The 24,265-nt window shown below is 36.8% G+C and overlaps 1 protein-coding gene across 1 annotated transcript; it reads right to left on the bottom strand.

The window, feature by feature from the left end:
* Positions 1–6,227: 6,227 nt before the first annotated feature.
* On the bottom strand, positions 6,228–7,055 carry LOC115885721. Its single transcript, XM_030904709.1, has one exon. The coding sequence runs from the start codon at positions 7,053–7,055 to the stop codon at positions 6,228–6,230; it is 828 nt and encodes a 275-aa protein (XP_030760569.1).
* Between the last annotated feature and the right edge of the window lie 17,210 nt (positions 7,056–24,265).

Raw genomic sequence — 24,265 nt, 5'->3', positions numbered from 1 at the left:
TCAGCGCACTCGGGCGCTCGTAAGGGCGTCGCAAGGTCGTCGTTGGTGCGCGGACGACGCGCTTGGGCGGGGGCGCCACAGGCGCCGACTCTAGCGCGCCCTGGTGGAAAGCGGGAGGCGTCGCGACGCCGCGTCTTGGCGGGAATTTTTGCGGAAAACTAAATTTCAAAGATAGATTATAGCCTAAACCTGTGTACATCTATCCGTTCTATAGCTACGGGGCATCCGTAAGGGGGGAAAACGATATTCTATCGATTTTCTCGTAAAAAATTAGACGACGCGTCCCATCAATAAAAATTCGACAAATTTGCAAGTAGCCAGTGAAATGAGTGGGCGGAGAGTTTTGCGGTGACATATTCGTCAAGTCCACGTGGACTCGTGGCCGCTTCCATTTAGGTAGCGATTTATAAAATATACAGGGTGCTACAAATTCGAGGTACGAGCATTGGTATCTCAGTAACCGTAATAGATACGAACATGGTTAAATTGGGGCAAAGTTGTGCTTTGGGTTGTTCACCAAGATGCAATCAAAAAAGTTTTAAAAATTACTACTACGCATTAATCATAACTATGCATTAGCAGTTCCTTTGTGGTTTTAGAATTAGGTCTTTTGATGAAGGCCTTGCTATGCCTACGCTCTGTCTGTTTCTCCAGTGGTCATTTTGCCTGATTCAGAGTTTTAGTGCACTACGGACCACGGGTATTCCCAGTACTGCCTCTGGACCAAGGTAGGATGCCAATGATTCTTCCCTAGCTAATTCATCGGCTTTGTCGTTGCCTTGGATATCTCTTGAGTCTTGGTCTTGGTCTTGCTGCAAGTATTGCGTTTTTTATAGATTTTTACTAGAGTCACTTTCTACATAGAAAACATCTAAATAATTAGTTTTTTAACTAATTTATTACAAATGAATTTTCAAACACAATAGACCTTGAAGGTTGCAATGTTTCCGCATAAAACGGCCCTCTAATATTGAGGCAAAAAATACAAATGAAACTTTAAAGAAACCACTCAGCTTTTCCGGATTGCCACCAACAAAATCATCATAGCCAGAATTATCGCAAACGTTCGTAGCAGACAGCCAGTCTAAGAAGAAAAAATAGAACGAACTTATTTTGATTTCATAAATAGGTAATATGTCCACGGAATATTAGGACACCCTGTATATTGAATTAGCTTTGCTTCCTTTAAAACTTTATGTAAAAGTTGCGAAAACACTATTTGCAATTAACTAAAACAATAATTTTCAAGACCGTAAAACCCCGAGAAACTTGCATGCTGGATCTTGGTCTGCCGTAAGTCTTGCAGTGGTTGGTCTTGGACTTGGTCTGGCGTAACTCTTGCACTGGTTGGTCTCGAACTTGGTCTTGAATAATTAATCACTACTAAATATTAATTTCATACACACAATCCTATAAGAGTAAATGCATCGGCAACATTGGAAAAACAGGCTCAAGAAATTGAAGAAAGTAGTGTGCAAAAGATAAGTATGCAAGTCAATAGTCAAGCCGCGTTGAAAGCAGTTGAGGCAACGAAAAGCACGTCTATGACGATTCTTCATTGTAAGAAATTACTCAATATATTAGGAGATAGGAACAAAGTGTCGCTAATGTGGATACCAGGACATGTCGGCTTAGAGGGAAATGAGCGTGCTGATTCCCTCGCCAAAACTGGTGCAGGCTCGCCATTCGTGGGCCCAGGACCGACACTTAGCGTACCAATAAATCTCGCAAGAGATAGGCTCTGTAAATGGGTTAGGGGTGCGACGTTTCGGTACTGGTATGACAATCCCGGAATGAAACATGCCAAGACAATCCTAGCAGGGCCATCCAAACGTAGAACAGATGAACTCCTAAAGACTGGTAGGAACGGAGCGCGTACGCTCACTGCGTATATACGGGCCACTGCCGGCTGAGATCACACCTACAGAGTATGGGACTGGTGGAAGACGCCGAAAGCCGACTCTGTATGGAAGATGACGAAACAATGAAACACGATGTTATGTGTACCTGCCCCGCTGGGGGGATGACCAGGTTTGAGGTGTTTGTCAAACCCACGCTAGACCTATCAGACCTAGAAGACATATCACCCTCGGACATAACGGCCTATGTTAAAACGCTGGGTCTTGAGGGTGAACTTTTATGCTCTGTTTCTATTAAAGAGCTTGTAGAAACTGAGCCACAATAGGCCCTCGCGGCCGCAGTGGAGGGTCCCACCTGGGACCCACTCTTAGTCAATACAATACAATGCAAGTCAAACTATAAAGAACTAATTCATCATTCAGCATTTTCACTATTATTATTTTCCTAATTAATTTATTTGAATCTTCTAAATTTAGAGTTCCTAGATAAATAATTGTATATATGTATATTTAGAATATTGTTATAAAATAAGTTATATTAATTAAGATATATCTCCTTGGGACAACTTCATTATTGACAATTTTAATGTAGATAGTTTGAAATTTAAAATGGATTTATTTAAACATATTATTCTGAAGATCATAGAGGCCTACAAATAATATCCAAAATTTATATATTGGTAAATATTTACCAGACAAAACAGATAACTATTAGACGTGTTTGGTAAAAATTTTAAATAAAATTCTGCGTTTTTTATAAACAGAGTTCACGATATTGTTAAATTTGACATGCTTTATGAAAAATATAAGCGATTAAAATTCAAGTATTGGATAATAACACCAAACATCCGAGTCATTACCAAACATGAAACACGTTAGTAACACGAGTATGTTGAAATTCCAAAAAAAAATTTTTAATAACATACAGTGTGCTCAGAAAATTTGGTTATACATAGTGAATTTTAAATAAGTGCAAATATTAAGAGTTATTCAAGTGGGAGCCACCGGATTTTTTCTAGTATATGTGCATCGCTTTTAGTGCCGTAACCATAGAGTAAAGCCGTAACCATGGTAATATCGGAGATTTAGAAATTCTACCGTGGGAAAATTTGCGGTGAACAGGCAGTTCTAAAAAGTTTTCCGACATATACAGGAATAAAATTTAATAAAAAATGCACAATTACCAACATCTTTTTTGCGGAAAAAACCTCATGCACTTATTTAAGACTCGCCCTGTATATAAATAGCTTTATTTTTGTTAAAAATCTCCCAGAAAAATCTCTAATCTCTAAAATAAAATCTCTAAAATAGCGCCACTATATACAGAATTTTATGCTGAATTCAAATCTGTACAGAAAAGTAGAGGTGGTAAAAAACCTAAAATTTTATCATAACTTTTTTTTGGTATACCACAAAATATTTTTAGGATATGCCCCTTTATAAACCATGCAACATCTGTGTAAAACTTTTTTAATATCTTCGACAAGACGACCGACGATGTTGGACTTACTCGCACAAATTGGCCACCCTGTACAGGGTGGGTCAAATTCGACACTTTTAAATGGAAACACCCTTTTCTATTAGATTAGATTAGATTAGATTCTTAGAGGTGGCTTTCGGCCTGATCCACTGCGACCTTCTCAGATCTATTGTGGTCCTCTTCTGATCCTTAGATTACATTCTCCAGTCCTATCCTTTTTACAAAGTTCAGCAACTTGGAGACTGAACCCTCCATGTAGCTCCTTGGCAATGGCCTATCATTGCCTATTACCGGGAACCGCACATTTGCCAGGCTGTCACACCGACATAAAATGTGTTCTGACGTTTCTTCTTCAGATTGACAGAACCTACACATAGCTTCGTCTGTCAATCCCATCAGCTTTAGATGCCTATTTAGCTTACAATGCCCTGTTAGTAGACCTACTACAGCTTTGACTGTCTTTCTGTCCTTGCTTATCAAGTCTACCATGAATTTTGGCGAACGTTCTACAATGAACCTTTTCGCCTGTCTGCCCTGGTGAGTTTATCCACCATTCTAGAGATTTGTTGGCCACCCATCGCTCCGTGGCCATTCTCATGACCGCCTTTGCAACGCCGCAGAAGGGTTCTGGGCCTATGAATGGCATTGATGAGCCTTGCTTGGCCCTTTCATCTGCCTTTTCGTTACACTTGTGACCCTCGTTCCCTGGCACCCAGGCCAACGTAACAGTGCTACGTTCGCCCAAAGTATTCAGAGCACGCACACAGTCCCCCACTAGTCTAGAATTGACCTCCGTGGAGCTGAGTGCCTTTAGCGCCGCTTGGCTGTCTGTGAAGATCGCCACAGAACGATTTGTTCTTTGTTGCCTTATTATTTCTTCTACACAATAGTGGATTGCCGTTATTTCTGCCTGGAAAATTGTGACATCCTTGGATAGGCTTACGTGGAAGGTCTCCCTTGTTTCGGCCCTACTATCTCAGCTTCTACGCCTTCTGACGTTTTTGAGCATACCAGGTTGCCTCAGCTTGAATGGGTACACCTTTACTCCAGTCTTCCCTTCCTGGTATGGTTATATTAAATTTGTTGTTGAAGCTATACCTAGTAGCTGTTGCATCAATTGGCAATCCCAATACTTTGTCTGCTTTTAGCTCTTCGATTAGCTTCTGGTTAGCAGCACTATGCGTTTGGCTTATGTGCTGCTGACCGTGAATTAACCTGTGCATGACAGATCTGGCTTCGCCTTGTATGAAAATATGTAGTGGTGGTAAGTTCAACAAGACTTCCATCGCATTTGTAGGAGTGTTTTTATGGCCCCAGTTACACACAGACACGCAAGCCTTTGTGTGGAACTTAACAGCCTTACCGCACCCACTTGCGATGTCTTTGTCCACCACGCCACCGACCCGTAGGTTATCATGGGTCTTACTACCCTTGTGTATAGCCATAGAGTCATTTTAGGGTTAAGTCCCCAGTTTTTTCCACACATCCTTCTGCACCTACCTAAAGAGATGGCAGCCCTCTGTGTTGCTTTCGCTATGTGAGTATTCCATGTAAGCCTTTGATCAAAAAATATCCCAAGATACTTTGTTTCTTTGGCAAATGAAATCTCCGTTTCTCCTAGCACTGGTGGTTTTAGGCCTTTTGGTGCTATCTTTTTTGTAAAATTGACAATTTGTGTTTTCTGAGCATTGACTGTCAGTCTCTTTGTTTGCACCACTTGTCAACTTTGTTTAGGGCTGTCTGCATTCTTTCTGATATCATACCAGCAAACTTGCCCCTGACCACAATTACGATGTCGTCTGCATATCCTAGGCAATAAAAACCTTGTGTGGACAGTTCGTTGAGGAGGTCATCTACCAAGGTTGCCCAAAGTAGAGGAGATAACACTCCTCCCTGTGGACAACCTCCACCCGCTACTGCTTTGATAGTAGCTTGCCCTAGAGTGGAAATCACTATCCTGTTTTCTAAGGCGGCCCTTATCCATCTACATACCACTGCAGGTGTACCTCTTCTACTCATTGCATTTACTAGTGAGTCGGTAGTAGCATTATTGAATGCTCCCTCAATATCTAAAAAAGCGGCCATTGCTATTTCTTTGTCCTCTATCGACTTTGAAATAAGCCTATTTAAATCATCTAATGCAGCATCCGTGGATTTACCTGGTTGGTATGCATATTGACGATTGCTTAGGGGACTATCCCTTAGCACTTCGTCCCTTAAAAACCTATCCAAGAGCCTCTCTAGCGTTTTCAGTAGGAAGGAGGATAGGCTTATCGGTCTATATGACTTTGGTGTAAAGTCCGATACCTTGCCTACCTTAGGAAGATATATGACCTTAACCTTTTGCCATCTTTCTGGTATGACTCCCCATGCCAGGCTAGCTTTGAGAATCTTACATATGTGAGGTATTAATTCCTCTATTCCCATCTGTAATAGTATGGGATATATACCGTCTGTACCCGGAGATTTATACGGCTGGAATTTATTTATTGCCCATCTAATTCTACTTGGTCTGGTAACTTCTGTGGCAATTTTCCAATCCACAGGCCTTGGCCTGGCCAGCCTTGGGTCTAGGTTGGTTTGCCTAGTAGAGTCCCTCAGAATTAGCGAGGCCGGAAAGTGAACTTTTATTAATTCTTTAAGACTTTCCTCTTTAGTTTCTGTATAAGTGCCATCAGCTTTCTTAATGAAACCTATTTCCTTGATGGTTGCCCCATCTTTTGCCAGGACTTTGTGGATACGAGAGCATGCCGGGACATCTGTAATTTCCTCGCAAAACTTTCTCCATGAATTCCTTTTGGCTTTTCTAATTTATTTATTGTATTGCGTGAGCTTATACCGGTAGGTAGCCCAATCTTGGTTGCTTTTGGCCTTGTTAAAGAGACTCTTCAAGCCCTTGCTCCACCAGACTGTATTGCTACCCGTGTTTTTCTTAGTTTTTTCTGGACAGTTTTCATCACAATTGCTTCGCTTACCCTTTCCACTGTCGAGTTTAGAGCTTCTACGCCCTTTATCTGTTCCGTATTACCGTCTAGATACCTACTGAGAGACATTCTAAATCCTATCCAGTTTGTATCTCTTGGGTTACGGTATTTGATTTCTGACGGAAAGATATTAAGGTCAAACCGAATATGTCTGTGGTCCGAACACGACGGTTCGTCCGACACATGCCAGTTTGTTATGTTATCACTTACCTTGCCTGTGCAAAGAGTTAAGTCTAAAACTTCTTTACGAGCCCTAGTGACAAACGTAGGTTTATTTCCTATATTGGATATTAGTAAACCCTCAGATAAGGTGAAATTTAAAACAGACTCACCTCTAGTATTGATGTTAGTGCCGCCCCACACGGTATGATGTGCGTTGGCATCACATCCTATAATGAGCTGTATTCCTTTTTCTAGGCAGAATGCAAGTACGTCGCTTATAATGCTAGGTGGACATTGAGCTTCATCGCCAGGGAAGTAGGCTGAGCATATCACCATTCTCTTTTCTCCTTCTTCCGTGGTTAGTGTTAGAATAGCTGTAACTACATCATCGGTGCAGAGCACCGGTATTAGTGTACAATCTACTCTATTACTATGAATTATGCACGCTCTTGGTCTTATGGGCCTAGGCGTGCATAAAACCTTACCTTGTTTAGATGATAGACCAGCAATTTTCTCGCCTATCCTCCAGGGTTCCTGCAGGAGGGCCACATCAATGCCTTCTTGTTCCATCCTTCTGACCAGCGTTGCTGAAGCAGCTTTTGCGTGCTGAAGGTTGGCCTGCAGGATCCTTATTTCTCTCTTCACTGCGAAGAGTTGGAAGGGTCAGGTTTACAGGACTCTTCCTCCCCGATGGATTCCGCGAGCTCTTGGACCAATGTCCTTTTGAGCGGGCTGGTTCCATCAGAAGAGGTTCTTCCTCCACCTGAACTTCCATCGGTAGGGATTGCTCCCCTTCTACAATACAGGTAGTTGCGTCTGGCTTCTCCCGCGATACTGTTGTCTTCTCTTCTTTAGGCCGGAAGGTCACCCTTCACATCCCGTAGAATGGAGACATTTGGAGTTCCTGGAGAGCATCTCTTGAACCTTGGTCCATCGAGAAGGTCCACAGAACCCCCCTGTCTGAGGGTTTACTGCCCCAGATAGTCCACAGATGCGTCCTGAGGCTATGGTTACTTATACCCAATCTCTTGAGAATCCTTTTAGCCTCAAGACGCTCCCCGTCTTTTTCGTCCGGTATGAAGACGACACATGGGTTGGGCCTGGGTATTTCATCCCCCTCCAGCACCGCAAGAGTGGCACCCTCCCACGGCGCTAGAGACGGAACGACCTCCTTTACCCACTTCGCAGTAGTGTCATCCGCACAGATTAATTCCAGGAATCCCGGCTTGTACGTGCCCCTCAGAATCGGACCTGTAGTTCTCTTCCGGAATCGCTTCGTACACAGTCAGGATGGATTTCTGGACTGCCATAAGCTTTGTCCGGTTCCATCCTGACTTCCGGGAAACCCTTATGTACCACTGCTAACCTAACGGAAGCAGCAGCTTCGCTATAAGACACACCATCGGTTTTTGGCCTTTTCCTTTTGCGTTGGCTTTGAGGTGGTGTGCCTTGGTCAGAACTTGGCCTTTTTGACCCTGCGGTCGGTGGTTTTACACATTTTGTCATGGCCCTTGAAGGCTTTGACGGCTCCTCTGTTGCCCTTTCAGCAGCTTTGACAAAGTTGGCTTTGATTACGGCCCGTTTGGCCTGTATGTAATCTTGGCCTTCCTTTACCAATCTGGTGATTTTAGCTTTAGAGATGCCAGAGAGCTTAGCAGCCCTGATTTCTGCGTCTGTCATGAGCTCTACGTCTTCCGTCGCAGTTACTCTGACAGACTTAGTAGCTCCTTGCCTTGCAGCGTGGGAGGATTCCTTTGAAGTTCCCGGCCTTTCGGCTTGTGGAATTTCTCTGGAAGTTCCCTGCTTTTCAGCTTTAGGAACCTGTTTTGTGGCCCTTGAGTTACCATGCCCCTCAGCTTTGGTTACTTTTTGGCCTTTTGTTGTATTTTTTGACCTTTGAGATTTATTATCCATATTGTCCCACGAGAAGCTAGGGAAAGGAAGTCCACCTCCACAGAGCCCCGCATGCGGAGGTAAGGTCTAGATCCGATGGGGTGCGACCTGTTGCCCCAAAGGAACCGTTCGTTACAGCTATAACCCTATTGCTATCCAGCCTTCGCCACGGTGTCTAACAGCTTAGCTTGGGAGATGTTTATGACTTCCCGGTCTAGATCCACTGAGTTCAGTTTCAACAGGGCCACCTCGTGAAGGATGTGATCAGAGATCACATACTCTCAATCATTGTTGAGAGTACCCAGCGGTCTTGGGAGGGTTCATGGAGGTGCAATGTCCTAAGACTCTCCGTGCAGGAACCTTCTCCCCTGAAACTGAGTTCCTCAACCCCACCCTTTTCTATAGGAGACAGACAAAAACTAATATCGGTGTCTGGAGCTCAATTTTTGTCAAAAACATTATGATGAAAACCGCATATCGATATCTGTTACCGTTTCAGAGTTACGGGGTGTTTTTCAAAAATATGCATTTTTAACAAATCTCTGTAACTTTTTTGCTATGAAAAATTTTGTATTTTTATGAAAACATTTCCAAAGCACCTTTTTACGTAGAATTTAATGGTTTAAGTATATTTTTTTAAAAATTAATAATTTAAGAATTATCACCAGAAAATTTGATTTTTTATATGGGACACCCTGTATATTTTTAATTTATTGAAAAGAATTTGAAATTACCTTTCCAAAAATATAACACACTTGATATTTTGCTCGATTCCTCTTCGAGATATAGAGTATATAAAAATTTAAATAAGTAGGCTTTGAACGGCACCGGCTGTAATACAAAAACATTCTAGCTGTGAGCATCAATTAAAACGAAAATAATATTTGCAATGAGAGATACAGAATTTTATAACAATTTAAAATATATTTAACCAATATCAACACATTTAAACTATATCTAATAACAATAAAAATAAATAGCAAACCAAGACATGAGATTTTGCTACAGGTGTTCGACATATCAACCGTCTTCTGTTATGGACAGACGGGGCAGTTTTTGAACATTTCTCGCGGAATTCATTAACTCAGTGGGGGTGAAAGATACCCTCTCATAACTGCTAAGTATTTCTAATTCTTGTCTAAATTATACCGAAAAATAAGGAACATTTATTCTTCTGCAAATATATCAATATGATTAGATCCATGGGCACAAAGTCAGGCGACCTCGACGGCCAACGGCTGGAATGTTGGTTAGCTATTCAATTATTCATGAAATTGGCTGCAAAAATTTGCTGATAACTTCAGCGTTCAGAGGTGGTGCGTCGTCTTGCTGGAAAAATATGTTTTCGAGTTCCATTAAGGGCATATCATCAATAAGGGGTCCAAAGCCTACTAGTTAAAAGTGGCGAACTTTTAAAAATTCTGTATTTCGAAGGGGATTATAACAAAATATCAAGTGTGCTATATTTTTGGAAAGGTAATTTTAAATTCTTTTTTGTTAATTAAAAATATAGAGGGTGTCCCAAATAAAAAATCAATTTTTCTGTTGATAACTCTTAAATTATTAATTTTAAAAAAATTATACTTAAACCATTAAATTCTACGTAAAAAGGTGCTTTGGAAATGTTTTCATAGAAATACAAAATTTTCCATAGCAAAAAAGTTACAGCGATTTGTTAAAAATGCATATTTTTGAAAAACAACCCGTAACTCCGAAACGGTAACAGATATCGATGTGCGGTTTTCACCATCATGTTTTTGATGAAAATTGAGCTCCAGACACCGATATTAGGTTTCGTCTATCTCCTATAGAAAAGGGTGTTTCCATTTAAAAGCGTCGAATTTGACCCACCCTGTACATATAAACCTTTTCTATCTAATATGGAATTATAAATAAAACTGGGTATAAGTGAGCCGCGTAAAATCCAGTCCCATTACCTACTTAATAAATACTGGTGTTAAGAATTCAAATTCGTATAAACGAACCAAAATGTGAAATAAATGAACATTCTGAACATTTTTATTGTGAAATTGCTATGTGTGTTCAAATTTGTTGTACACACTATATTGGTAGTCAGCCACAGTCATATTACACAAAACTATTAATGTATAGAAAATATTGAAACTCAGATTAAACGATAACAAAGATATACTTTAAAAGTATTTTTATCTACTAAAGTACAGGGTGGCTCAAATTCGACGCTCATCATTGGGATTTCGGAAACCGTAAGAGATACAGGATCGGTTAAATGGAGGCAAAGTTGCGCAATTTGATGCTCAATAAAATGCCGTATTGCATTTTTTTGGATAAAATATTCTGGTGATGGAATTTTCTGTACGAAACGTCGGCAAATATCAAAGTGATTATATATAGTGTTTTAAGAGTGATGAAAGGATTTAATTAAATTGAAAAAAAAATCAGGTCCGTATTTAAAAAAATTAAGTTGATGATGGTCGCCAGAAGCCGAAACGTCAGAGTCAGTATTTAATCACACAGAGTTATAGAGCAGAAAAGTGGCCATGAAAATGTGTTTATCATTTTAAGTTATCTTAACAAATAAAGCCAGGAAACAATAGAAAGCAAAATTGAAAATTCCGTTTTTTTTTCGAATATATTCGGAATTTTTCAAAATGCAATACGGCATTTTATTGAGCATCAAATTGCGCAACTTTGCCTCCATTTAACCGATTTTGTATCTCTTACGGTTTCCGAAATCCCAATGATGAGCGTCGAATTGGAGCCACCCTGTACAGTGTGCCAACCCATGCCAACCCCAGATATCAGGGTGAGTTTCCTACGATGTTCTCTATGGGTATCTCGGAAACTACTGGAGATAGAGAGTCGGTTAAATGGGGAAAGAATTGCAGTTTTGTGGGGTCATAAATATGCGCCTTCCAGATTTTTGAAAAAGTTCATGGCTTACTAGATATTTCTAAAAAACAAATTTCGGCTATTTTAAAAATTGTCTCTAATTCCATTATAAGATATTTTAGACAAAAAGTTTTCAGATAAAAGTTGTAGATAATCGCATTCTTAATGAGAAATCCTCCGTTTTTTTCTAGAGCCTGTAATTTTTGACATATGACACATGATGACATATATGTTTTTGTAAATGGAAACCATAGTTGGCCATGACTTCATAAAAATATCGCCATTTTTTAAGCTTTTCAGCGATATAAGCTATAATATTTTTCTTCGAAAAATTACTGAGTTATAGCCAATTCTTATCATTTTTAAACAAGTTCATTTAGTTAGCCATGGAAACAGCTTTAATCGTTTTTGCTCTCATAAATGTGAAGCTGCCACATCCAAACTTTGTAAATTAAAATAAACAAAAATTGTAAATATGAATTTTTCAAATAAAGAAAAGCGTGTAGGATTATTGGTTCAACTTTTCTTGGTCATACATTTTCGAGGACGTTGACCGGTGAATGTTACGTTTTTTAGAGAACGGTTTTCAAGTGGTTTCACATTCTTTACAATTTACATTACACAAACTAAAACTTAAGAAAGAATATCACTACATACACTTTAAGTTATTTTAGAAAATGTTCAAAAAATCCGCCATTGTTTTGAATTGCAACTTTTTAAAACTGAATTACTACCTATTCTCACAGCACAGAAGGACCGGTCGACTTAATTAAACTTTTCTCGTACCGCTACTTCGAGTGCCTCTCTTAATTCATAAGTTCTTTTGTAAACCTTATTGTTAACTATACCGAGTAAAAAATTCTAAAATGGATAGGTCAGGTGATCGAGGAGGCCCATAGTCTCAAATAGTGGACTATTTGGAAAGAGGCCCCAAATAGTCCACCTCTTCCTATCACTGCTTTTGTATACTTATGATATAAATAATTTTTAACATTTCTTTCATTATGAGGGGTGAGGGGTGGTGTGTCATAATGAAAGTCATGTTGGAACCATTCTATTGATGCGCGAATATCTACACGCTTTTCTTCATTTGAAAAATTCATATTTACAATTTTTGTTTATTTTAATTTACAAAGTTTGGATGTGACAGCTTCATATTTCTGAGAGTAACGGTGATTGAACTTGTTTCCATGACTAACTAAGTGAAATTGTTTAAAAATGATAAGAATTGGCTATAACTCAGTAATTTTTCGAAGAAAAGATATTATAGCTTATATCACTAAAAAGCTTAAAAAATGGCGCTTTTTATGAAGTCATGGCCAACTATGGTTTCCATTTAAAAAAACCTATGTTTGTGTCATATGTCAAAAATGACAGGCTTTAGAAAAAAAAAAACGGAGGAAACGGTTTCATTAAGGATGTGATTATCTACAACTTTTATCTGAAAACTTTTTGTCTAAAATAGCTTATAATGGAATTAGGGACAATTTTTAAAATAGCCGAAATTTGTTTTTTTCGAAATATCTAGTAAGCCATGAACTTTTTCAAAAATCTGAAAAGCGCATATTTATGACTCCACAAAATTGCAATTCTTTCCCCATTTAACCGACTTTCTATCTCCAGTAGTTTCCGAGATACCCATAGAGAACATCGTAGGAAACTCACCCTGTATACAGATTAATTACATAACTCATAATTAGTTAGTATCTAATTTATTTGAGTTACCAAAATAAATTATGCAAATCATAATATTAACTGACATGTTTAACATAAATATTTTGTCTATATACAAATAAAAAAATGTTTTATGTACAGAGGAACTTTTCCAAAACAAATATAGCCTCATTTTGAAAGTCATTACATATAATTTTTTATATATCTCAGAGAATTCCACTAAAACAAAAAAATCATATTACAACAAATATATTATTGTATCTCGTATCTCTAAAACCACTAATTTTAAATCCAAAATTTCACAGTACTTAAATCCATTTCTTCATTTATCTATATTATTCCTGATATTACTTTTCGAATTTTTAAGATAAATTTTTTAAGAAATTAATGTTATTTTGAGAGAGGGAGAGAGAGAGAGAGGTATTGATTTATAGAGCGCGTCCACGGCGAGGGTTTTTAGCGCTCAATAATAAGCTTTATTTTAATATGAGGTTATTTTAAATTATTTTAAGTTAGAAATTAAAGTTTTTTCGTTATGTTGATGCTGTCTAAGAATTCCATAACTTTATTAATCGTCGAAATGTTAATAGGCGCGAAAATATTCTCATAGGTAACAGCATTAAAGAATCTAGACCTATGGGAGGCAACAGGTAAGTATTCAAAAAGAATGTGTCTCATTGACATTAAGTTATTGCATAAGGTGCATTTCGGAGGAGGTTCATTTCTGATAATATATGATTTGGTAAGATATGAGTATCCTGTGAGGGTTCTAACAACTTTACAGAAAGATCCGCTTTCAAGAGAATATATATTTTGATACAGATGAAGAAGTGGCATATGTGATCTAAGTTTATTAGTTCCCTCGAGGATGTCCGATTCATTTTGAAGCATACTAAAGAACACTTTTTTGTGGAAATTTCCGAAATCGACAACGGATGGAGTTCCTTCAATATTCTGTAAGAGCGTTGCCTCATTAGCCAGTTTGTCTGCTCGGTCGTTACCAGCAATGTAAGAGTGTCCAGGAATCCACGTAAACTTAACATTGTAGTTTCTTTCAGTAAGTTTATATACTAGATCTCGAATGCTGCAGGTTAGAGAGATTTTGGGGTTTAAAGAAGCAATACTGTTGAGGGAACTAAGTGAATCAGATAGTATTAATGCTTCAATCGGTGGCATGCTCCGAATTTGGATAAGAGCATGATAAATAGCTGTGAGTTCGGCTGTTAAAATTTCATATAAATTAGGTAATCTGATTTTTTTATTAGCAACCGGGCTGTAAAAAGCACAACCAACACCTTGGTCAGATTTCGAGCCATCTGTGTAAAAACAAATATATTCACGATATTTTTCGTCTAAAATTTGTATTAGATTAGTTTTGAAAAAGTTTTGTATACGTTTCACTATCTTGTAAGTCGAAGAACTTGCCATAGTCAATCAAAAAAGGCTTTGACTTAATGGATATTCCATAAGTAAGAGTATGGAGAATTCTCCTGTGATACAAGGAAGAATATCCAGATAAGGCATAAAGACTCTCCACCGGTGTAGTGGGAAAGGCACCCAAAGATAATCGTAGCCCCTGGTGGAGTATTGTATCCAAGGGTTTTAGGTAAGACTTTCTGACAGGATTATAGACAACATCACCATAGTCAAGTTTAGATAGTATAGAACTATTAAGTATCTGAAGAAGACAAGTTGGATGGGAACCCCATTTAGAATTACCACAAGCCTGAATGATGTTGAGATGTTTGAGACACTTTGATTTAATATAAGATATATGAGGCTTCCATGATAGTGAACTATCCAAGATCAATCCAAGAAACCTATGTTGACCTTCAATAGGAATAGGATGATTCTGGTATTTAATATCATCAATTTGAATACAACTTCTTATTTTGCAGAAGTGCATTACAGAGGACTTGGAAGCAGAAAAGGAATATCCAGTGCAATTAGACCATTTTCTAATGGAATTAAGATTTTGTTGGATTTTTCTCTGACAAACTCTGGGTGATCTTGAAGAATAGTAAATAACCAAATCATCAGCAAACATGCGGATACATATGTCAGGAGAGATATATGTAGGAAGGTCAAGAAGGGATAGAAGAAATAAAGAACAACTCAAAACAGACCCTTGAGGCATGCCGTTCTCTAGAGGTTGGGACGGAGACAGAACATTGTTGATTCTAACTTGAAATTTACGGTATTTTGATAATTAGAGGAAAGCCGCCTATAGCATACCAGCAGCCTCTAAATACCGTATCATTGAAAAAAAATTGAAAAATAATTGAAAAAAAACGGCGTCAGCGAAGGCTATGGAATGAAGATCGCTGTCATTTTATATGTAAATTTGTATGGAAAATGCCATCGATCGTCATTTCCCAGCTAACTGGACGCCGCGCGCCGCGCCGTTTTGTGTCGATCATACTTGATCATACGGTAGTATCCAAAGACATTATAAAGATAGACCGAACATCTCATTCATAAATACTCGTTGGTAGTGTATCAAACATTCCAATGTGTCAAACAAGGACAGAAGAGACAGAGAAGTCTAAAATTTCCGACCCCGGCAACTAGGCGCATTTGGATTGTTCTAATGGCCAGTGGCGTATCGTTTTTTGGAACGAATTTAATTAGTAAAGTAAAAGTAAAGTAATTAGTAAAATTTTACTCCATACTAATATACTACATTAACACTTTTTCGTTAGATGAGTTTTGTTATAAGGTCTAATATAATAATATAATTAATATCCCACATATACTTATGTTGAAACGTTAGTAGGTAGTTTTCGAAAATCGCTCCAACGTCGATATTCAATTTAAACTTTCAGTTACTTCTATATAAACACTCAGTTACTTTTGAATACTTACAGGGTGACTCAGGCTTCCGAAACAGTTCTATATTAGGTTTGTGGTTAGTGACTTTCCTTTCAATTTTTTTTTAGAATATGGAGGCAATGGTAAAGCACGTTTTAGACATTTTTGTAATCATAGGTGGCCGGAACATATTTTCAAACTAAAGTTGTAGATTTGCCATTAAATTTCCATTTCAGAAATACCTAGGGTTGCCACCTGTCCTTTTTTGAAAAGGACAGTCCTTTTTTGGAATAACTTAAAAAGTCATTTTTATTTACGTATTTTCCCTGAGAGAAGAAGAGAACTTAGAACTTGTTTAATCTCTGAGAAAATTACCTACAGCAAACAGAAATATTCTTTTCGTCCAAATTTAATTAGAGATGTTATAAAACTTATAAATAAATTTTTCTTGTTTGGAATAGGCAACATTATTTAGAATTTCCCGTTTAATCTCAAATGATAGTTTAGGTTTTAGTTTTACCTTTTTTGATCTTAAAAAGAACTTTTCAAAATTAGTAATTAGTAACGATTTAGTTAGTTCGCAATCGATAGCTTCCTGTGAAGAACTGTGTAATAGCTGTTTAATCTTGTATTATTAATAACTTCCTATACCTAAAATCAATATTTATTTTAATCCTTTTAGTCTCTCAATAGAGGGCATTTATTATTAAAAGTATCAAATCTGTGTGCTACAGTATGGGATTTCTGTCGCATAATAATGAATATTACGTTTATTTACAAATCCATTACTTAGGTAGCTTAATCAGACAATCAAATTTTAGTTAAACGCCCCAATCTTGTATGTTGACAAAAATATTTTGAAAATGTGCGTTACAATGGCCCCGATCTTATGTAAAGATTGAAATAAAAATCACAAACCAAAAACGTAATAGGTTTTAAAGTCACCTTTTCTGCAAATCAAACTAAGTAGAAGGGCGCAAATTTGAGATGTGGCAATGTCGCCTTCTCTATCTAAGTTGGTTTTTACAGTACGTAGTCAACCTCCGGTTGTTTGATCGGGTTAAAATGCACAATGTGATATCTGTTCTTACTAAATCTATGGTAGTATCTCTTCAATGGGTAGTATAATGTGATAATGCATAAAATTAAAGCAAATACTTATACTTCAATTTCTAGAAATAAACTTATCGGATTTGTGAGCAACCGACAAATAGTACTATAGTAAAAGCATTTGCTCCTCTTTATGCATATGCATAAATATCTGGTATATAATTATTGTATTGGCCAGACAATTTCTGCTATATTTAGTAAGCCCAACATAGCATAAGATAAAACTATCATAAAAGAAATTAATAACACCATTCAAAATAAAAGATGCAGGCCAATCAAAGTTTATTTTTTCCACTGTCTCAGTACCCCTCAGGGCAAATTTAACTTAAACCTAGTACTTTACGTAAATATTACCACTACCCCTCCCAGACTCAATCTATAGATGCGTCACTGCAACATGGCATCCAGTGTTATCTAAGATCTTATTCAAGTAGCACGAATGTTTGAAGAAATAATACATTTCAAAGATTCTTGGTACCTGTGCTCTAACATTTCAATGACTGATGTTAATGATTTTGTATGGCTTGAGGAAATGTTATTGAAGATGCGTGCCTAGTTTTTTCTAAAGGACTTAGATAATATTTCTTTACATTCAACATGATTACACACATTAGTCACTTAACTTCTAAAAAGATCGCTAACTAATTTATTTTATTATTTTCAATGATGCACCTAAACAGCATCTCTCCATGATTGCTGAAATTGTACTATTACGATTTAGGAAAGCGGCAGATTTGATAAGAAATCTTAAGATAGAGCAACAGAGCTGTTATAGCAAATGTTATAAATGGATTTTGGAGCTGTAGCATTTGGTCTGTAGACAGAAATGCTTACAGGGATACTGATTTGAAGTACAAGATGATCTGCAAACTGAACTTGTGATATTCAACCCAGTGTCGTTCAACAAAGTTGAAGAGGTAATATTTTGGCCAACTGTTTAACAGTTTAAATGAAATAAAGAAACCTATAATCTATACGTTGTGTGAAAAATATTTTTATTGTGACTTACCTTGTGACGTGTTGAAATTTGAGAATAGGTAAATCAACGCTAGTATCAAACGCAAGTATCAAACGCTAAATTTAAAATAGCCCTACTTATTTTATTAAATGAAATAAAAGGAGTGCCTTACTCTGCCTGGAATTCACAAGCAAAAGAGCATGGCAGAGAAAACCTTGATCACTATTCCAAAGAATTCAACTATGCTGTTCTGAACTTTAATAAAAGAGAAATAATAATAATACAAAAACTGTCCTTATACCAAGGTTTATAGTTTAATATATTCAGAACACGCCACTTTTATTACACTTAAAACTGAAGATTTTTTGTTAGTTTAGCAGGTCCCCACCCGCAGGGGACCCAAAGGACCTCTCTTGTTGCGAGTCTCGAAGCTAAAGATGAATTTTCGGTGCCAATATTTTTGGACTATGAGTTATACTTATTATTTATTGTTTTTGGTTACTCATTTATTTGCTAAGAGTCACAATAACCAATCCTTACAAACCAAAATACCCAACATCAATGCATCTCGAACAGTCGTATAAAATCTATTACCCAACACCTATGTCATCTCTATTCGTTGACTGATTTTCCTCTCCCTAATTTGCGAATAATATAAAAATTAAATATTATTAATGTATACAAAGTGTCTTAAAACTGAAAGTTTTGGATTTAAAGAAAGATATTTATTTTTAAATAGGCGGGTCATCTCAAACTGTCAGTAGAAATCGTAAAAGGAAATAAAAAATAATGGTTTAGAAAATGACTTTTCACTTACTACTTATTTATTAACAAATTAAAGTCTCACCTGATTTTTTAAACCACTCCAAAATTATGAATAAGTATGGATATGTGTTATGTGTCAGATGTCAAATATATTTTAGATGTGTGGTAGGTACGAGAGAGAAAGCATAGTGGTACACGATATCGGCAACCGGCTTCCAGAATCGTGCCAATTGCAAGACTTTTGAAAAATTGATATTTCTGTTGAAATAATGCTAATAAAAATCTGAAAAATATATAAAATATGGAGGGGATCAAACTAAATATTCGTTTGCGGTACGATTTAGCCTACTTTCCCCCCCCATTAAAAAACCTTTTACCCTTATATTTTGTTTTATTAAAAAAATCAACCTTTTCGTATATATTTTATAAACAATACAAAAACGTCTAACAAAATATATCATTCAACATTAAATGTAAAAATGTTTATAAAAAATAGATAAAAACGTAACGCGTAATTTATTTTTATACGGAGACAATTAACAATTTAGCTTATTATTCTTAATGACAAATAATCACACTTAATAAAGACCTGAACCGAATACAAAAGCGTAATTGCGTCTGTCGTAATTGTGGCGCCTACTATTCGGATCGACAGATGTGTGAACGTTCATCTCATAATTTTTAATAGGAAAAGGCGATGGAAATACGGGAAATTCCTCGAATGTTTTACCTTTTTTTTCAAGTGCTTTGCAATTGAAATTATGATCTTGAAATACAGAATTTATAAAAAAAATATTGCTGCTAACCGTCTCTTCCATAAAATTTGAAATCTCAGTGTGCGATCTAATAATATGCGTTATATTAATCGTAGTTATTATCAATAAATCAACTTCTGCAAACTAGTTTCCAATGGTCTACGTGTTCAAAAGGGTTACCACCCTCCCTATTGCACAATATTTTTCGTTCAATTTTATTTATAGCTCTTTGAACTTTCTTCTTATACTTTCGAATGCATTTTGTATTCTTTATTATAAATGTTGAGATGTATTGGTTCCACTTTTACAAATGACGTCAAGTTAGTGTAGTCCAGAAACCTCGCTGGCCATTATACTACTTTACCATTTCCAATCTATATCTTCCGGGGAGGTGATTTGATTGTTTATATTATTTTTTATTATTTTATTGCATTTGATTTTTTGTATTCAATGTTTTACCACATGTTATTGTTAAATTTGAAAGCTTATCAATATTGTCACAATGAATAGATTAAATATTTTAAAAATCAGAGCCGGACTTAAACTTAGTTTAAATAAATTGTCGTTAAATGTCCGAAACAAAAAAAAAATACTAAGTGTGGCATATCATTGTACTCAAAAGACCGAGTTCTTTCAAAACTTGAAATAAGAAATGCAGATCCGTATCTAAAAAAGATAAGATGGCCTCTATATCTCACAAATTATCAGCGAATTTGAAAACTTTAAAATCAGATAGCCCTAATAAAGTGGCTATGAGAATCTGCAGTTGGTTTTTTGATTTTCTAAAAATTAACGACAGGAAAAAATAAAATTGATTTTCAAAAATATCCGTTTTTTTTTTCAAAATACTCAGCAATCCTTAAAATTTTTAAAACTTTTTTGATGGCATCTTGGTGATCATCCCAAAGCGCAACTTTGCCCCAATTTAACCATGTTCGTATCTATTACGGTTATCGAGATACCAATGCTCGTACCTCGAATTTATAGCACCCTATATAAGTACCATTTTTACATTTACGCGGATGATCCGTCCGGATGGTTTCGTCCTACGGCCATGCGTCGAGCCCTTGCTTCGACAGACCATCCGCGCGCAGACGTCCTGTACGTTGTTTCACATACAGCACAGGTGAAAGTACTCCGTTGGACCTTAAAAATACACACTATGGTCCGCGCGGCTGGTCCGCTCCATATGTGAAACAACATTTTGACCATAGAGTTTTGGGATAGCTATTGACTTGTTGCACTGCTACCTTTTCAGATCTAATGTGTTTTTCTTGTGATCTCTAGGTTGCATTCTTCAGTTCTATCCTTTTCATAAAGTTTGACAACTTGGAGACTGAACCACCAAATATTAACTGAAGACTGAACCATGACCTCCATAAAGCTCTTTGTGAATGGACTAATAAAAAAACAGCAAATTTGCTAGGCTGTACAGGTCTGGCTTCGCCTTGTATGAACATATGTAGGGGTGATAAGTTCAACAAAACTTCCATCGCACTTGTGGGAGTTAGACTTCAATCGCATTGTAAGTTTGTTCGGTGACCATCTTCACACCAAGCCAAGCAGCGCTAAAGGCACTCGGTTCCACAGAGGTCAATACTAGACTAGTGTGGATTGTGTGTGTACTCTAGAGACTAGTGATACTAGGCTTACGTACGAAATACTTTAGGTAAGCCTAGCATTATTACGTTAACCTGGGTACCACGTACCACGGCACAAGGGTCACAATGGTAACGAAAAGGTAGATAAAGTGGCCAAGCAAGGCTCATCAATGCCATTCATAGGCCCAGAACCCTTCGACGGCGTTGCATTAGCAGTCGAGAATATTGATAAGCAAAGGTTTGATAAGCAAAGACAGAAAGATAGTCAAAGCTGTAGTGGGTCTACTAACAGCGAATTGTAAGCTGAACAAGCATCTAAATCTAACGGCATTGATGGACGAAGTCGTGTGTAGTTTCTACCAATCTGAAGAAGAAACGACAGAACACATTTTATGTCGGTGCGACAGCCTCGCAAATGTGCAATTCTCGGTAATAGGAAATGATAGGTCATTGCCAGTGAGTTACATGGAGCCCATGTAGGGTTCAGTCTCCAAGGTGGAAGACTTTGTGAAAAGGATAGGACTGGAGAATATGGAACCTATGGATCAGAAGAGAACCACAATAGATCTAAGAAGGTCGCCGTGAATCAGGCCCATAGCCACCTCTGGAAATATAATCTATCACTGTGACCTTCATGTCCCGATACCCAGGATAACATAACATTGCTACGCTCACACAATGTATTTAGAGCACAGACAAAATCGCACACTGGTCTATAATTGACCTTTGTGTTTTTTGTGTTGTACTTTTCTGCTCATAGCCCATAAGTCTTTAGAATAAGCTTACGAGGAAATATATTCGTCGGGTCAACCTTACTAATCGAGCTCCTTCGACTTCAAATGTTCTTGAGCCATCTGTATATTAAGTTGTCTCAAGTTGATTGGGGTACACCCTTTTTAACCTCTGTACAATCTTCGTCCAGCCTTCCCAGCCTGGTATAACATATTAAATTTATTGTTAAAGCAATACATTGTAGCTGTTCCATCCATTCTGCTTTGTGTGCTTTTAGTTCTTCTATTAGCTTCTGGTTGCAGCGCTATGCGCCTGGCTCACCATGAATTAATCTAGCTAACAGATCTGGCTCCGACTTCTATGAAAAGGTGTAGTAGTGGTAGACTCAAATTATAAATATACAGTGTGAGTCTTTAATTTGAAGTAAATTTAGTAAATTAAAGATATTTTTTTTCCAGAAACACGTCCATAAATATTTTAAGTTGCGCTCTTTTTCATGTATGAATATTTTACTCGGTGTTTTTAAATTTTAAATATTACATCATCGATGATATTGCTAATATGATTATCAAAACTCACGTCCAGTGTTAGTGTCTGTATATAAAATATATTGTAGTAATTTTAGTGTCTTACCGTTGATTGGTCTTACTGTGAACTAGTGTTTTAATTTGCTAACTTTTTATAGAAACTGGCATTTATTATCAACGCTGAATGGTTGAATAGTTCAATGAAAAAATTCTACATGGAATTGTTCAAATACTGAAGAATCTCCCGTTTTCCAACTTTTTTTCTACGTTTCCTTGGCAGACATTTTTGCACGCAAGATCGGTGTGATCGCGTACTGACCCAATAATAACGATATTAGCACTATATAATTTGAGAAATCGTGCCAAATTCGAAATTGCTGAACAAAAATAGACGAACGTTGTCGATGTTGGAAGCCGGATCGATGCAGTTCAGAAGCTAGAATAACCGTACGCTTTTAGAGTATTTATTATACTTAATTATCAAAAACATGAACGATCAACAACAATGAAATAAAAATAGTCCACTATATTATCTGATAAACTACTGCAACAAGATTTTACCGTACTGGAACTACCAAAACACTCCAGTGTGGGAAATACAATGTAAATAATGTCTATACTCGTACTACTTACGTATATTGTAGGTATGTACAGGGCGTCCCAGACTGGACGTGCATTAGAAATTTCCAGAGAACTACAATATCTACGTCCGAGAGTTTTTGCACATTTCATCTTTGTTTCACAACGAGATCTATCGACTAAAAATATTTACAATATGGCGGCACTTCCGGAAATACCGGAAGTTGACATCAACTGTCTTATTTTAAATAGGCACCCCCATCTTTTATCACATACTTAAATTCTTTGAATGTTGATATCAGACACACTCAATTGAATGACAGCTACGGCCAATATTATATGACATTCGAACAATTTAAATTTTGAAATAGATAGCCACATACCTTTATGCCACATTGGCTGCGTGGTAATCACTAAATTTGGCGTTTGGACTATATAAAGTTTTTTGACAGGCATTTTTTTTATCCAAAAATTTTAAATATGTTTTTTCTTTTAAATAAATGAAAAAATGTATGTAATTAAAAATAGAGGAACTTTTTTAAAAAATGCCACCCAAAAAGTTATTTGAGCAACTAGTGCAAAAAGGGCATATTTGTTGCACGACGCATGAGTTTTTTTTTGCAAATAGTTGCAATCATGCTGAGTGCAATAAATATGATTTTTGTACATGTTTGCACACAACATTTTTTCTACGATCGAATTGAAATTCTTATTCAAATGTTTATTAAAAAGTTTTTACAGTAATTCACTGAATAATATTACCACTAACAATGACAGCTTTATTTTTTTTAATAACTTTTTTTGAGTTCATTTTAATTTTAATGTCGCAGTTTAAAAAATTTACTAAGGTTGAAGTTGATGGACAAACATAATTTCCAGTAGTCTTTTGAATTTTAGTTTCATTTCTGCTCGTGGAGATCTCGGGTTCTTGTTCTTCACTTAAAATTCTTTTCCGGAACGTTGCTGCGAGGTGTCCAGTACTGGTACTTTTAGGTTTATCTTCCTTCTTAGGATAGCCAGAATATAGCTTCCAAGAGCCCAAACGTCAAATTTGGTGATTACCACAGCCAATGTGGCATTGTTTGATATCAAAATTCATAAAATTTTAAAGAGAATTTAAGTATGTAATAAAAAATGGGAGTAACTGTTTAAAATTAGAAAGCTGCTGCAACTTCCGGTATTTCCGGAAGTGCCGCCATATTGAAAATATTTTGAGTCAATAGATCTCGTTGTGAAACAAAGTGGTGCAAAACATCTCCGATTTAGGTATTGTAGTTCAAAATGCGGGAACACATTACGTCAGAACAATGTGTTCCCAGCTTAATAGTGTATATTCTATTGCAGTAATTTTCCACCAAGTTCCATATTTATATATAAACCTTTTTTTAATTCGTCGGTCAGAATGGTTTTTGAAATTGGAACATAATATATTTTGTTTTCATTTAGTACAGAATAAAAATAAAATTTTTATCGTTTATCAAATCTCGAGTCAAATCTGGACTCG

The sequence above is a fragment of the Sitophilus oryzae genome, unplaced genomic scaffold, assembly GCF_002938485.1.
Source record: "Sitophilus oryzae breed Bouriz unplaced genomic scaffold, Soryzae_2.0 scaffold_41_pilon_pilon, whole genome shotgun sequence".
Lineage (NCBI taxonomy): Eukaryota > Metazoa > Arthropoda > Insecta > Coleoptera > Curculionidae > Sitophilus > Sitophilus oryzae.
Note: the sequence above shows the minus strand (reverse complement) of the source record. Positions and strands in the feature narration are given on the sequence as shown.